Genomic DNA, 16,928 nt, shown 5'->3' with positions numbered 1-16,928 from the left:
ATATGATTTTGCCACATAAAAATTTATATTACCTTTAAGGATACAAATTTTCTGGAATTCAGTCCTTTGATTACCCATTGCCATTTCTACTTAGATTTTTGGTCCACTTTTTTCTGCTGTTGCTTATTTCCTTCACAGAAGTCAGCATTTTTTCCTTGTAGATTCAACAATCTGCCTGCCAGGCACCTTGGGGCCACATGGCAGGTAGAACAGTTGGATGTGTGGGGATTGGACTAGATTGGTATGACAGTGACCAAGGAGATCTGAAGCTGTTTCCTGAACTCCCACAGAGACTTCAGTTGTAGTGACATAGGTTCAAGGTCTGACCTTCTGACCATAAAGAGATATTTTCTGGAGTTTAAAAAAATTATTAGCAAGGCTTTCCTAACTCCAGAAAACCCCACATTGCATTGGCAAAAGAAGAGTAAATGTTACCAGTTAGGGAAGCATTGATCATATAATTGATTTTAATTTCTGTATAACTGCACAATTTCATGACTTTCTTTTTTGTACAAAGCAAATGTAATCAAGTCTCAGTCACCAGTGTTTGCAGGTACACACACGTGCATATTCACATGCATGCTCAGTGGTGCCTCTAGATACAGGCTATAGTGATCTGTGTGAACTCTTAGTATCTGAGTATATATTGATTTTTGCCTTCTTATGTGGAAGCCCACCATACATTTTTCTCTTATCAGTGGGTTTAATAAAGACTAGGAATTAGGGCTTCTGAGTAAAATAATTCTGAGGAAGTCACTATTTTATGGCAAAACACAAGCACTGCTTCCCTAAAACGGCATAGGTCTTGTGCTCTCTTACGTGGTTAGCTCAAGATCTGGCTGCAGCCTTTGGCTGCTCATGGATAAGGACCTAAGAAGGTAGCTTTGCTGCAATGTAGTACTACATTTTGTTACGTATACTTCACCAGTAACAATCATGTTATGGCCTACAATTCCAGGAGGTACCCTATCTAGCTTTCTGCTCAGTAAAGCAGGAATTGACAGCACTGCTCATGACATCTGAATACTCCCTTTGGGAACCCAGAGATGTATTCTCAAAACAACGGGCAATACCTGAGGATGATAGCTTATTTCTCTAAGTTCTTGGGGAAAAAAAAAAGAAGAAAGGGCAGCATTTTAATATTGGAGTGCAACTCAGTTTTGTCTCTCTCTTCCCTCCTGGCATATGTGTTTATTTCTCTTTTCTCCATGCATCTTTATTTGGTGTGACATATCTTAATTGTCTCTTGTCTGAGAATGTGAGGTCTGAGCTGAGATTCTGCATTGCTCTATACTGCATAGAGCCTGGTCCTATTTATCTGTGTTACCTCTGTGGAATGTATTGATCAGAGATTCTGCCCACACCTAAACTGTTAATAATCAATGGAAGAGCTGAAAATGGGACTCAGTTATTCAGATCTTAAGGGTTACTCTTCCCCTCCTGGATTTCATAAAAGATGTTTCACACAGCTCTAACAAACCACAGTCTCATATAGTTTAGAAAGAGGTGGCCAACAGCCAGCTTTCAAATAAACATTCTCTGCTCTTTCATTAAAAGAAAACATTATCATAATATTAAATTACAAGTCAAATGGTGAAGGTATCTTTCCTTGTGTACAATATATTATCCTTTGAAGTCACAGAGCTCAGAGTGATTTTCACAGAATGGTGACCAAGTAGGAAAAAGGGAAAAAGCAAATAAAACAGTAATGGTGGTTGTTTTTCACATTCCTCTCCTGGTTATAGAAACACACGTTTGGATAACAAGTTTCTTGTTACCCACATTTTTTTCTTTCCCTGAACTTCAACACCCTTTATTCTTTATTCATTGTCTAGAAAATGTTACATATCTGGTATGCCTCTCCATATTGACCAAAAAAAAAGCGAACATTGCAGCTATACCTTTTGTGAAACATTTTGAGGTCAGATACTCTATTCAAACTCTTGTTGATGCTGTTGCAAGAAAAAACAGGAAGCTTGCCAGTGAATCTAGCTGAGATGAAGGAGGAATTTCATGAAAAGCTGAGAAAAGGCCAATTTTTTTCCTAGTCCTAGATAACAAACCTCTTAGGTGAAAGAGACTGAAATTAGTCCTACTGATTGTTGCTGGTTTCCCTCTTTTTAAAACAATGCAAATAAAACTTTTCACTCCTAGACTAGCACACTAGCACTCTGTAGAATGCAGAACTGGATGGTCAAGATGAAAAATCAGGAAAGTGACCTGGCAAAGCCGTATGCAAGCCTGCCTCATTCTACGTTTACACCAACAAGTATCTTTGGACTTTGTGATCACAGTTTTTTGAGCCCTGACCTCTTCCTGCTCAGCTAGGGGCTTTATCTGCTGCTGACAGGGATTTGCTTTGGCAGCTGCTGGCTGGCTGTCTCTATCACCACTTATCACAATGTATTTAGCATTCTAGATGCTACAGTGAACAAAAACTGCTTTGTGCTTGAGTTTACTTTGGATTTTTATTTTTTTTGCTCTAAGCTCTCTTTTAAGAGATTCCAGACACTTGTTCTTCATACAAATTGTACAGTTGCTACCCGTTAAGGGTTACTATTGACTGTCTCTTGGGAATTCTAGTGTTCACTACTGCTAGCTTGGTAACTGGGTGACATTCTTGGTGAACTCTTACTGTTCTAGTTTCCCAGCATTTTAGTGTTCTAGCTGCTTCCCAGTTCATTTGTCCTTAGGTGTAAAGGCTTCAAGCACAATCAGTAAGAATTGCATTCTCCTCTTTCCTGAGTGTGAATTGGTAAATGATGAATGGAATGCTGCAATAACTATCAGGTCAAATTACTCACTATTTGTCCAGTTTACTTACCTTGATACTTTTGAACTTCTCTCTCAAGTTAATATACCAAAATGAGGACTGTGGCCATAAGTACAGTAATCAAAATGAAGTTTACATTAGTTTGCTGTATTATTACTGTGAAACCCCACTTCAGAAGAAGCATTCATACTACTAGATCAGTAATAACAGGTATCATTTCTGACCAGGTTTATACCAGCATCAGACCAAAGGCAACCAGCTATACTGCGGTTCTAGCAAATCTCTCTTTCTCCACCTCTGTACTGATGACTCCTCCTCTGGACGTTTTGTTTTCAACAGGAGTATTTGTGCTATGTTTTAATAAGAGATTTGAGCCTCATTCTTCTACTTTCATACTCAGATCAGTACTTTAAGTCACACATTGTGCTTCTGATATCAGACCACATTTCAATACTAGAAGGACAATTAACTGAGTAGGTTTTAAAGAAAATGGGAGATTACATTGTTTCTGATATGAAAATGCAAATAGATGGCATTATCTGCCATGTATGTATTAGTTTCAAATCCCTCAATATTCTAACAGATCCACACAGAAGCTGAGTATTGGAGAAAAGCTTGTAGGATTCCACAACCCTAAGTCCTGGAGAAGGAAATTAGTGTTGGCTGTGATAGCTCTTCCTTCTTTTTTAGGTGCACCAGGAGGGTTAAGACAACAGTAATGAAGCCTTGCATCTCACTTTCCCTTTGTTTTGCTAAAAGCACCTTCCTCAAGAGTTTGATCTCACCGTCTGTGTTGTTACAGTGACTGATAGGACTATTAGAGCAGGGAACGCTGCTCATGAGCAGTGTCTCAGAGTGCTGTGGCATGAGAGACTCTGTTCCTGTCTGGGAAGAGTTACCAGAGAAAGACCTGTATCTAATAAAAGTGTTTTTAATAATATATGGAGAATCCTTACACTGGTATGCAAGGGTTAAGGTCTCAAAGGGGAATCCTTTCACAGGGAAGAGCTGTTGGCAGTCATCCTTGTGTCAAAAGTAGATCAAAGGAAAAAGAAGAGTAGGAAATGTGCCCTTGTGCTGGATAACCTCTGTGAGCAGAGCAGCCCCTGAGGGATTCTTGGAGCAGGGCATGGGTCTAGAGGATTCCTAAGGCTGTTCCTAGTAAAACAACGATGGAAAGGAACATTAAGTAATCTCAAAGATCAAGGGAGCTCAAGGACTGTTTAAAGTTGCTTTTGACCTCTCCACTTAAATTATGTCGTGTGAAATCAAGTAATTAAAAGTATTTTTCTTTCACTGCATTGATTTCTACAGGATCAATTCCACATTCATTGTACAAATTCAATCAAAACCTGGATTTGAAATTTTATTCACTTTCCTGCTGGCACACAATTTTGCTTTTGCTGCAATTTTTTAGCCCCCCAATATTGGCTCGTGACACCCTTGCACTACTCTGCCATGGAAGCTGGAGTGCAGGGACACAGAAATCCTGCCACAAGCCACAAAATGCAGAGATATCCAGAAGCTGGTAGCTGAACATCTCCTAGAGGGGCAGCTTTTATGTCTCCCATTTCTCTTTTGCCTAATTGTATTGGATGCTCTGGGAAGTTCACAGAGGGGTTTTTTTTGGCACCTTAGCATATAAGTTTGTTAAAAATGAAATATCCTGTCGCATGGGAAAGTGATTTTAGGAATCTTATTTCATCTCTAATCTTGATGAAGACTCAAAACTGTAACATTTTTCACAAACCAAATTGTTCTAAATATATGCTTTCATTTAATCAAAATGTGTCATTCAATATGGCAGTTTGTTTTGAAACTATTTACATTTTTTTACCTAGCTAATACCTTAGCCAGGTATTACAGCATCTTATGCATTAATATTACAAACTCTGAACTCCAAGCAGATTACAGATGAAAGATGACATATTTCAACCTTAACACAATGCTATAGTAGTTTACATGTTAATATTTGGAAGTTATTAATACTTGTCATTAAGTAATGAAACTGGCATTTTTGTATAAAAACATGCCATGAGAAAATAGTCACTGCTCAGCATTTTACAGTCACCAGCAGAGTGAGGTTATGGTTAGTCTTTTGAGGGAACCCTTTTCTTGCACGTTCTAACTCTCTCTGCATCTGCAGGCTTTATATCTTCTTTCACCTTCCCTTGTGACTAATTATGCCTGTCACATCTGCATGTGTGAATTCACACATACCTATCTCCTTCCAAGCTGCAGTTGAAAAACCCTATAATGAGTGTTTTTCTGAGGGAATAAAACAATTCTATTTCTTCCCCTAACTTTAGAGTAATCATCCTGGTTAGAAGGGACCTTGAAGATCATCAAGTCCAACCATAACCTAAATCCCCCTACCATAACCTAATTTACCTGTTCAGTGCTTAATTCATTTCACTAGCACTATATCTACATTTCTTTTAAATACATTCAGGGATCATGACTCCACCATGTTCCTGGGCAGCCTGTTTCACTGTCCAACCACTCTTTCAGTAAATAAATCCTCTCTAATATCCAGTCTAAACCTCCCCTGGCTCAGCTTCAGGCCATTTCCTCTTGTCATTATTCACTTGAGAGAAGAGGCCAACTCCTACCTCCCTACCTTTCAGGTAGTTGTAGAGAGCAATGAGGTCTCCCCTCAGCCTCCTCTTCTTCAAACTAAACAATCCCGGTTCCCTCAGCCTCTCCTCATAGGATTTTCTCTCCAGACCTTTCACCAGCTTGGTAGCTTTTCTCTGGACACACTCCAGCAACTCAACATCCTTCTTGTAGTGAGGGTTTATGCACAACAGCACAACAGTTTTGAAGTGCTCACTTGAAAAGCAAATGGTATTTCCATCATGTCTTCCTTCTTGTTTCTTCTTTGGAGCTGCTTGCAAACCCCTGTTTAGAGCTGGTCACGTGCTCCTTAGTTTTATTCATTTTGGAGTTACACATCTAAGGTAAGCCAGTCATCCAAGCTGTGCTCCCTCTGTGATGGTGGTTCTTCAACAGTTTGTTTTAAAACACAGGTATCTTAGGGTGCAGTTTCACATCCCTTTCCTTTAGTGACAAAGCCAGCTTGAAAGACTTCCATCCTTCCTCTCCTCCTTCCTCTGGTTTTGATAATGTAACCATTTGAGTGGCCCAGCTGTAAACTAGATTGAAAATATTGAAAGGTTAACCTAAGAAATGTAACCCATGAGGTAGGAAAATTTTCCTTAGGAATGGACAATGTTTTTATGGCAGAAAAATGGAAAAGTACTTTCAGAATTTGAAAATGGAGGAAAAAGTTTCAAGAATAATTTATTATTTTTGTAACTTTTTAGTTTCTTTAACACATTGTATTTTTTTCCTTTTTGATTTTTTCAGTTTCTCCTTCTTTTTCCCACCACTGTTTTGACCATTTTTATGAAGCCAAGGAGATCCATAGTCACTGTGAGAAAAACACACTTATGCCTCTCTGAATTTATTTTAAATGTTTCTTTCCCCATTAATATGTATGGAGGAGCAAGGGAAGAAAAGGTATCAGATTAAGGGATAAGGATTTGGAATTCTGCTGTGGCCAACACAGATGTGATATAAGCAGCAAATATGTTTTTTACATGCCATGTCCCCAGGAAAGGCCAACTTTCAGATGCAAGACTGTAGCTCAGACCAGTGAAATCCTACCAAGAAAAACAGAAGTTGATTTCCAGTGAAGCTTTAGCCCATATGGGCAAATCCCTCTTATTCAGAAGCAACATTGATCCACCCTGAGTTAGCTGTCAGTATCATCTGTGTACACAGTGGCAGAAATGGAGCAAATGTCTCTTCTGACAGCAATTACCTCAGCCTGAACAGAGAAGAGAAAGTAAGGAGAGCAGAATGGAGCTCCCCTGAAGAGTGCATCTCAAAGGTCCCTGGAAAGCCTTCAGAAAGTTGGGTAGCATATGATTGACTTCTGGCAGCTTTAATAGAGGTGAGACACAATGCAAAACCTAGCCCTTATTTATCTGTGAGTAATAAGCACTTAGTATTACAAAACCAGATATGAGTAATGAGCAGCTGTGCTATAAAAAGAGAAATGTTTCTAAGTTAATGTGACAATATGTGCACACATGAGTATGCACAATTTGTAGATGAGACGGATGCAGTAGATGGCATATTTTTGGGCTTCAAGAAGTGGCTTTGGCACACTATTTCTCAACCATAATTGAAATAGTCATTCAGATCTATTTCAGTGGATGTAGGTGTACACTGAAAACTGAATAAGAAAACTGAGTAAGAAATCATAATTAGCAAGTTGCTATTCAAAGACAATATGCTAAGTTAGGGAAGTAGTATCAAGAGAAAGACCCAAGAATTCCATTTTGCGTCTTATTTGATAAGGGAATTTTGTAAGAAAATGCAGCTGACATGGGCAAAATTTTTCTGGGAGAGTTCTGCCAAATAACTGTGTAACACAATGGAAATCTGCAACGGATTGTATTGGGTAGTGGAGCTTAAATAATCTGTTTTTTAAGGGAAGAGTAGTAATTTTATTAGAAACAAAGACTTTTGAGGCCAGACTTGTTCAGATGGTGTTAAATCAGCAACCAAGGGAAATGATCAAAAAGCAAGGAATAAAAGGCAGTTGTTTAGCAGAAAGCCAGGGTGTTGAGAGTAAAATTAAGCACTGGAATGGAATTACTAATTCCTAAACCTAAATGCTGATGAGATGGAATTTCTCTGACTAGGAGGGAAGATTCCTGTGATTGGAATCAGGACAGAAAGGACAGAAGTAGGTTGGGAACAGCACTGCATAGCAAAAAAGACATTTCCTCTTTCCCTAATCATTGAACCAAATGATCTTGAAGGCCAAAATATCAGTTAATACCTAAAATAGATATTTATGTGTTTGCTATAGACTGTGAAATCCAACTAAAGACCGGGATGAAATATTAACTAGCCTGTTGTGTGTAAGGGGGGGGAAAAGCTTTTGTGTGTGTGTGTGTGAAGCCTTCAATACAAATGGCATATTGGAGGTTTCAGTCTGTCAGCATGACAGCCTATTTGCAAATGATGAGTAGATTACAATATCTTAATGCAAATCCTCATATCACATGCAAGGATATTGTCTTAGACCAATTCTCAGCAAATAGAGAACTGAGGAAAGAACTGAGCTCAGAAATAAACCCTGATGTTGTACAAGTGGAAGTGATTGTTGCTTGAATACAAACTTATTTAAAACAGAACAAAATCTGAAGTGCCTGATATATAATTCAGCCTAAATATTCAAACAAATGGACCTCGGTGCCTACACAACATCTGAAATTCTCTATCTTGCTACTTCCAGAAGTAAATCTCTCAGTGTTTCAAACGAGGTCGCACTAACTCAGTTGAAAAAAAGCTGTGGACAGAAAAATGCAGATAATAATTTGGTGGTTTGTGTAGATAGCTAGAAAGCCACAAAACTATGGCTGAAACTGGAGGCAATGCTGGTATAAAAAATAAGGAAAAAAGTACATTGATTGTAGTAAAAGGAAGTTGAAAAGTCAAAGGTTTAGCAATAGATGAAGAAAGCAAGATAAATTAAGAAGAAACCAGCAGCAGAGTTAGGAAGTCTAAGGAAGCTTACCAAGTGCATTAGCAGAAAAAAAAAAAAAAAAAAAAAAAGGCAATTATATGAATCTGTCATAGATCTGTGTGGTAGGTTTGTCAATAACAGAGACAAAAAAAGGGAGAGTTCAATAAATATTTCTCCTCTAGGAAAAAAAAAAACACAAAACAATGAACAATCGATGCTTCACTGTCACATAGAAATAATGCAATAGTTTTCCCAACACAAAGATGTGAAAAAACAGTTACTAAAATGCCTCATTTGTAAAACGACTGGCCAAGAGAGCTTGTGTTCAAGAATTTTGAAATAACTAGCTAAGGAAATTTAAAAGACATTCATGTGGAATTTTTCAGTACGTGTTGGGATACTGAAGAAATTCTGGAGAGATGGAATAAATTAATGTTACATTTCTGTTTAAAAAGAGTAAATGGAATATGCTGGATGGTTGAATTTAACTACATGTGCTGATATATCCTCTACTTGTGTCAATAAGACCACTTAGTAATATGAAGATTGCCGCTTTAACATCAGTCTGAGTAAAAATGTCAGAATGCTTGATATCAAAGAACTAGAAAAGGGTTCATAATTACATGTCAGTCTAAAGGCTTATTTGAAAGGACTTCTTGTTGCAGTGCCATGTTTTTAAATGAGTTTACATGTTTGAAAAGTGTCAGTGTGGATGTAGGACATTCTGACTTCAGTCACCTGCTGAAATTGATAGCTTTTGTTATTTACTTTTGTGCATGCCTGGGCAGGTACAAATCACCATATTGCATGCAGGTTTAAAATAAAACTGTGAATAGGAATTGTCGATTAATTCTGTCTGAAAGTTTCTTGTAAGTGTAAATTCTGGGCTATGTGAAGAAAACGTAAAAACTGTACTGATGGTCTGCTGATAACATAAATACTAAGATAGGAGAAAATAAGGTAGAGTCCAGCTCACCAATGGAATAATAAACCCAGGTATCTCAAAGGGAGATGATAGATATGGAGTGTGGGAATACCTGTTCTAGAAGGAAATATGCCAGAGAAGGACTTACTGTTGTGGTGGATGATTGGGTAAGAGGATTTATTTTGGCCAAAATGACTGGTGAGGTAGTTGTGTGGATAAAAAGGGAGATCTCAGAAGGGAGCAGAATGGTCGTTCAGCATAGCATGGCATTAGTGTGCACTGGTGTCTGCCTTTCATAAAGTAACCAGAAATACTGGAGAGGGCTCTAAAAAGTTCCTGAAGTATCACCTTACCTAAACAGCTTTGGCAAAAGTGCACGTTGTCATGTTGCTCCCCTTTTTGACCATTACCTGCAATCTATCTATACAGAGTACAGTAGGAGTGATGAAGTAAGCAATGGACATGGGGACCAAGCAACTAATGAGCAAAGAATAAAAGAGCTTTATAGCAAGCAGTGGGAGATCACAGTAATATTTTCAAGGTGAAAGGTTAATAACTTAAAGATGTAAATACTCATGAAGGAGAGAGATTATTTAATGAACTGAAAGTAGAAGGGTTAGTAGTAAGTAAAAATACCAGAATAGGTAGTAGACAAAGAGTCTTCTTTTTGTCTAGTGTTACTTCCTGACAATCTGATCTATTAGTCTGCACTTTAGTTTATCTCCTCAGAGAAGCAGTGAGAATTTGCTAATTTGATATTAGATGGGGAGAAAAACCTAGAAAGTGCTCTAAAGGAAATTCCTATTTGGGCAGGAAGGTGGCTTGGCTGACCTGGAATTGATTTTCCATCATGAGTTCTATACGTATTTTCTGTAATTTTCTTCTCTTCTACAAAATAACATCAGGATTCAGTAAAAATTGCAGCCCTGCAGGTGTGTGAATGCTTTTTTTTTCTGTAAGATAGTGAAAGAAATGGAATTACCCTCCAAGTGCTGGAGGCATCTGATTTTACTGTGTTCAGTTATAGCAAAAGCAATGAATTTGTGCTGTGCTGTTAAAACATCCCATACTTTTGCTGTGATAGTTGATTATTGTTACATTTACTTTTTCTTCTTGATCATTTTATGTTCTTTAATGGCAGACTTAACCTTAAAACCATGGATCTCTTTTCTCTCCATCTTTTTTGTCTTTTCACTTAAATAATTGCCCGCTGATCAAGGCAGAGAAATCATGTTGTTTATAAGATACAGTGTTTATTATTTGTTTAATGCTGAAATTCATGTCACACAACAATCACATACAAGCACATATGGGAGGATATGATGTGGGTTTACTGGAAGCACCTCTGGAGTTCCCAGTTTCAAGAGAATGTGAAGAAGTCTTTTTGTGACTTCCTGCGTGAGATTTTTAGTTCAATCAGAGAGGACGAATGAGTGAGAGAGAAAAATAATTGACATGTAAAGTAAGAGTCTAGGCTGGACTCAAGAGTTACAAAACCACTATCCAGACCTCATGCATTAATTGATCATACTGTGAGTCCTATTCTGCTCAGACACAGCCAGAAATTGTGTGCTATGAGAAAGTAAATGAATGGGGGCATATTTCAGTGGGTGAGTTTGAGCAAATTCCTTACGTATCTCTAGACCTAGAGTCCAAGTATATTTTGGATCTTGGTGAACTTGGCTGGAAAGACTGCCTTTCCTTCCTCTCATATACCCACTTCAGGAAGTGGCATCTGCCCAGAGTGGATGAAAAGGATTGTTACCAGGCATTTGAATGAACCTTCTTGGCTTTCTGCCAAAACTGAGTGGGACACTGACAGTCTGCACAGTGAATAATGTGATTAACAGCTCAAGTGCTGTGGTCTTCATGACAAAGCAGTAGTGAAGTTTTACTGTGTCTTAACACCAGACCAGCAAAGTTTATAGACACTTATCTCAGTGGTGCAAAATTTTTCTTCTATGTTTGTCTCAGCCATCACCAATGGCAGTGGTTATTTTTTTCACACTGAAGCAATGATTGTGTGTTTCAAGTAGCTTAGGCCTCCGTTCGTAGTAATCTGCCACTGGAACTTATGTTTGCTAATGGAGGAAGGAGAGGAAAATCCCTAAGGTGTTTCTGTAATTGAGGGGGTGGGAGGGTGCAAGTCAAATATTTTGATTAAGTTTTAGTTTTATCAGGAGGAATGTCTCTAGCAGAACTTCTGCCATGACTGTACTATGTTTTGTGGGTCCCACGATATTCACACAATTTCCAAAATACCTGAGCAGCTTGGTGCATGTGAGGAGATGAGTGGGTGGAACAGACTTTATAGAAAGCCTTGAGGGAAGTAAATACAGCTACAGCAGTGCTGAACAAAGATCAGGAGGTATAGAACTGAACAGCATCCCAACAGGGGAGGAACGTAAGTTAGGAGAAGCAGAGTCAAGTTGTCAAAAGGTCTAATTTTCTTTCCACAATAGAATTTATTTTAATAGGGTGAAACAGTTTTGTTTGCACTATGAGGCTGATTTTCCGCATGAATATTTTTGACAGTTTTATGAGAAGATTCCCCCATAATTTTTCTTAAGACAAGCCAAGAAAGGCAAACCTTTCCTAAGGCTGGCCAGACAAGAACTCACAGTATTTTTGAGGATTTCATCCCATTACTGAAGACACCTTACTTAGCAGACCAGTGTCAGTGCCTTACAGTGTGGAATCAGCTTTTCAAACATGAATATTCCTACATATTTGAACACAGAGGCAGCAAAAAAAGTAGTGTTTGACAATTGCTCTCTGGAAACCACAGGTCTGTCATCAGTACAGCATGTGTCTGCTGCAGCATGATGCTGTTCTATTCTGAATTTATCCTTTCCTTGGAACTCCATGAAGACTGATGACTGTCTGTAGTACTCTAACAGAAGACAAAAGGACACAGCATTCTCATGCTATGAAACATTTTACTGCATTTTACTTGTTGTATGATGCACATTTGTCTGATATATTAAAATGAAAATTGTTTTAGCAGTTTAAAATCAGACCAGGTACTGCTGAAAAAATAAAAGCAATGGCAAGATTGAAAAAGTTGAACTTATGTTCCAGGTTTGCAGTGTTGGTTTTTTTTCTTTTTCTAGATACTTTGGTATGTTTTCATAATATTACTGTTCAAATTAGTTCTGTTGAGAATGCCTTAGCTGTTATCAATGGTGCGTGCATACATCTTTGTCTCAACTGCAAGTCGTGAATAGGGTTCCTGTCTCAGCTGACAAGATTTCACTTTTCTAATATTGCTGAATTCACACGACTGAGGTTTCAAAGCAACTCTTCCTGCATCACTCTGTCTTTGAACAACTTTTGAAAATTAATGTTTGTTTCGGTCTACTTGTTTATGATTCCTAGAAAGGAAAAGACAATCTTAAATAAATATTACTGCATGCTTCGTTTGAGACTTGTGTATTTTCACATACACAGGTTAAAAAAAAAAAGAAAAAAGCCATTGTTGGTAGTTGTTCCAAAGAGAAGTCAGAAGGTATGAAATACTTAATTGTCAGAATTACTACAAGGAATAATAATTTTGGCAAATTTGTATTACTTTTCATAACAAAAATGGGATCCAGAAGAACACCTCCAATTAAAACTATGTGATCTTAGCATGCTGGATTTAATATTCACATTAGTGAAGCAGAAAATAATTTCTACAGCCTTTTGTATCTCCTGAGATTTCGGTCTTTTTCCTAGCATAAGCAAACTTTACATCAGGACTCTAAGATTTGTTGTGAATAAAAATACACAAATGTGTATGTTTTGGTGTCATAACTAGGATCAAATCTCATAGTTACCAGTGAAGGTCTTTATAGACACATGATAAAGGGTCCCCTGACATAGAGAAGTGCAGGCAGATTAACAATAAGGGTAATGGAGAAAGTATGAATTAGCAGATATCAGATACAACAGTTACCTTGTTCCTTTGAAAATCCAAGCTTCATGCCTGGCAGTAAGAAAGAAATCTGTTCTCTGAAGGTGTGCAGTGATGCGAAGTTCTCATTAGTGTTACTTTCAGATGGGGTTTTATTCTTGTGTGGTGAAGATGACAGCACTTAAAAAGTCCTTCTGAGAGAGTACTGACAAATCCATGTCACGTATTGTACAGCTAACATATGTTTTACAGCTGAACTCTTCTAGTCATAAAATCATAGAGTGGTTTAGGTTGGAAGGAACTCTTAAAGATGATATATTCGAATCCCCCAGTCGTGGGCAGGGACATCATTCATGAGATCAGGTTGCTCAAAGTCCCATCCATCAGGAATGCTTTGGAGGTGTAGCTGTTCACAGGCAGCTAAGTGTACTGGTACTGCAACATGGGCACTACTGGAATATGCAGTGTCTTGTTAGGGTTGTGTATTGGTAAAAATGGGAGTGGATAAACAATAATAAAGAACATATTAGTAAGTAAAGTACTTTGTTGCAATTACATTTCTGGGACCTGGACACTGAAACAAGAGTGGGTGTAATACAACAGGGCTCTGTTGAATATATATTCATATTTAACAATAGGAGAGCATAGTTATGCATAGAAATACCAAACTTTTCCTCTGTTCTTTTTGTTTTATTGTAGTTGTTGTCTCCTGTTCTGGATCACATGAAGAAAACTCTTCTTCTCCAAATCCACCTCAAAAAGTCTCCCTAATAAAAAATAGGATGGTGTCGTTACATCAGCTTTCTGAACCAGGTACTACAAGTTCTTTTTCTTACATCCTCCTTACTTCTACAGCAGAATCTAGGTGCAAGATAGATGCTGGCAGTCACAAGGACCCTTTACTAGAAAGCTGTGCCACTGTCTTTCTTACTGGAAAAGGAGCAATGACTCAGAAAGGCCAGTGTAAGCTTAAGGGAATCCCTTACTTCCTTATAAGAACTCCAAAACTAAAAACAAGCAAACAAACAGGAAATAAATAAATAAATGAAAAAGCAGTAAAATTCTCTAGATTTGGGTCTGGGAGCTCTTGAAATAAAAGTTAATTAGTGAAGCTGTTTTCCAGCAACTACAGAGCACCTTTCTTGATACCAAATAAAGTTTTTTTTCAACTGGAAGTTTCTTTTTCTATGCATAGTAAAGGCCCAGTGAGCTGGACAAAATGCTTTTGAGATGGGCAGGTAGGATTGTAGGTAGGAAGTTTGGTCTTACTGTGGTGCAAGGGTAGATGTAGCAAACAATACTTTATAAAGGCCCAAGAGAATGTAACCAGTTGCTATCAGTGGTGTGGAAAGTTGGAAATTGAAGTGACACCTTTTAATTTCCTGAAATAATCACAGAATGGTTGAGGTTGGAAGAGACCTCTTGTAATCATCTAGTCCTCTAACCACCCCAGCTCAAGTAGAGTCAGCTGGAGCCAGTTGCCCAAGACCAGATGTTTTTTTAACATCTCCACAAATGGAGGCTGAACAGCTCCTCTGGACAAGCAGTTTCAATGTTTGACCACTCTTACAGTAAAAAAAAGTGTTTTCTTGTGTTCAGATTGAATTTTCTGGCTTTTTAATTTGTGCCTATTGCCTCCTGTTCTGTCAGTGGACACTACTGGGAAGTGTCTGGCTTTCTCTTCATTCCCTTCCATCAAATGTTTGTGCGCATTAATAAAATCCCCTTGAGCCTTCTCTTCATCAGTCTGAAAATTCCCAGCTCTCATCTTACAAAAGATGTTCCAGTCCCTCAGTCATTTTTGTGGACATATGCTGGACTGGTTCCAGTAAATCCATATATTTCTTATGTGGGCTAGCCCAGAGATGGGCACAGTGCTCCAGGTGTGGTCTCACCGTGCTGAGGGGGAAGGACCATCTCTGATCTGCTGGCGATGATTTTACTAATGCAGCCCAGAAGGCTGTTGGTCTTCTTTGCCACAAGAGTGCATTGCAAGCTCATGGAGAGCTTGCTGTCTGCCAGAACCCCAAAATTGTTCTCTTCTGAGCTGCTTTGCAGCTAGTCAGCCCCCAGCATGTGCTGGTACCAGGGGTTATTCCTCTGAAGGTGCACGACTTGGTATTTCCTTCTGTTGAACATCAAGCGGTTCCTATCAGCCCAATCTCCAATCCATCCAGTCTGCTCTGATGTTTTATGCTTCTGTGAAGTTGCTGAGGATGCACTCTACCCCTTCAATCCAGGTCATTAGTGAAGATGCTAAACAATAAAGAAAGGCCTGTGCCTGCTAGAAAAGTCATGTACATTCCTCACAGGAGGTGGCAAGGTGACCTAGACTTGACAGAGTAGCCTTCATTACAGCAAAATCATTCAGATGGTATCTAATTCTTCACTGTGAACCTTTCTCACATGCCCTGTGACTGTCCATGAACTTTCTTCAATCTAAGCTTCTTCAGAGCACTTTGAAGCACCTTAAAATGTGGTCTTTGCTGATTGTAGTAATACAGATATATATATATAGATAGATATATATATATATTTGTTTTTTGTTGTTTGTGTTTTAAAATCTTTTTTCTTTTAATTTCTGTCACATTTTGCCTTTCTGGGGAAGTCAGATGGGAAAGGTTCATAGATGCTGAACAAAGCTGGATATGAAGCATCTCTAAGGTGGTACATGGCAGTGTCAGAGGTTTCAGCTTTCAGTGTTCTCTTACCTGTGACCATGAATGTACCCAGTTCTTTTGCTCTGCAATTTATGCTAAACCACACCTTCTTGTTGATTGATCCTTCCATCACAATGCAATGCCCATGATCCAGTGTCAGAAAGCTTAGAAGCCCTTTTTACCAGATATCTACAACTTCTCTGATCTATTTCAGACAGTTCTTCCAGGCATTCAGATTCCCTCAGGCCTCAGCTTGTGGCAGATATGCTTTAAATAGCCCAGAGAGTCTGGGAACTAGGTGATTTTGAAGGAGAACATTGTGTTCACTCATCTGATCTGCAAACTGCTTGATTATGCGAGGCACATTCTAAGGATTCATCCTGCATTGGCATAGCCCTTGCTACTGCCAGCAGGGGTATTTGTAAGATTTAATGAAATAATTTTGTTGCAAATATTAGTTTCAAGTAATCCTCTATTTAGAGAGAAAAAGAATTTTTGCTTTCCTGAGCTTTCACTTTGCTCTCTTGCACTGTCATGCTGTTGGGAGAGAAAAGGCTTTCTGGGTTTTATGACCAGCTAGATTTTTACCTGATAAAAACATTACTACTGACAATAACCTGTCAAACTGGAATAAATTTGCAGCAGCACAGCAGGTCTTGATCAGGACTCTGTTTTGTCTCACACAGCCATCAAAGTTCTGAGCTATTCAGATGCCTGGAGCTGCTTTAGTGGATCATTAAACCATAGCCTGAAGCTCTGCATGGACACCTTTCCCTAGATCCCCCAGGAGAGTGGCTGGTGTCCTTCTTACTGTTCCCTGCTGGAATGTGCCATTACACACACACAAATTGACAGTTCACCTGCTTGTGGCTTCCATTTAAAATGCTGGGCAGTGCAGTAGACCTTTGCTAAGCTAGTCTGGATTTGATGAGGTGGGCTGAGAAGCTCTTCAGGTAGTTGGCCCAGCTGGTAGGTTGAGAGAGGCAGTAGTCTCCAGCAGCAAGCAGGCCAGGCAGGGCTGGGGAAGATGTGTGTTCAGGTGAGAGTCAGCAGCCAGTCCCAAGCCACAGGGATGTGCAAGTCTGTAACACCTGTATTTCTCTTAGCCCTGCACGCCGGGTGTTGTTTTA

General features: G+C 38.8%; 1 protein-coding gene across 1 annotated transcript in view; it reads left to right on the top strand.

The window, feature by feature from the left end:
• Positions 1-16,928, top strand: part of LTK (leukocyte receptor tyrosine kinase) — a 93,629-nt gene that overhangs the window by 25,652 nt on the left and 51,049 nt on the right. Inside the window, exon 2 of the mRNA XM_051622011.1 lies at positions 13,838-13,951. Within this exon, the coding sequence (XP_051477971.1) occupies positions 13,838-13,951 (114 nt within the window). The remainder of the gene's footprint in view (positions 1-13,837; positions 13,952-16,928) is intronic.

Source organism: Apus apus, chromosome 5 (assembly GCF_020740795.1).
Source record: "Apus apus isolate bApuApu2 chromosome 5, bApuApu2.pri.cur, whole genome shotgun sequence".
NCBI lineage: Eukaryota > Metazoa > Chordata > Aves > Apodiformes > Apodidae > Apus > Apus apus.
This window is presented reverse-complemented; position numbering and strand designations above follow the sequence as displayed.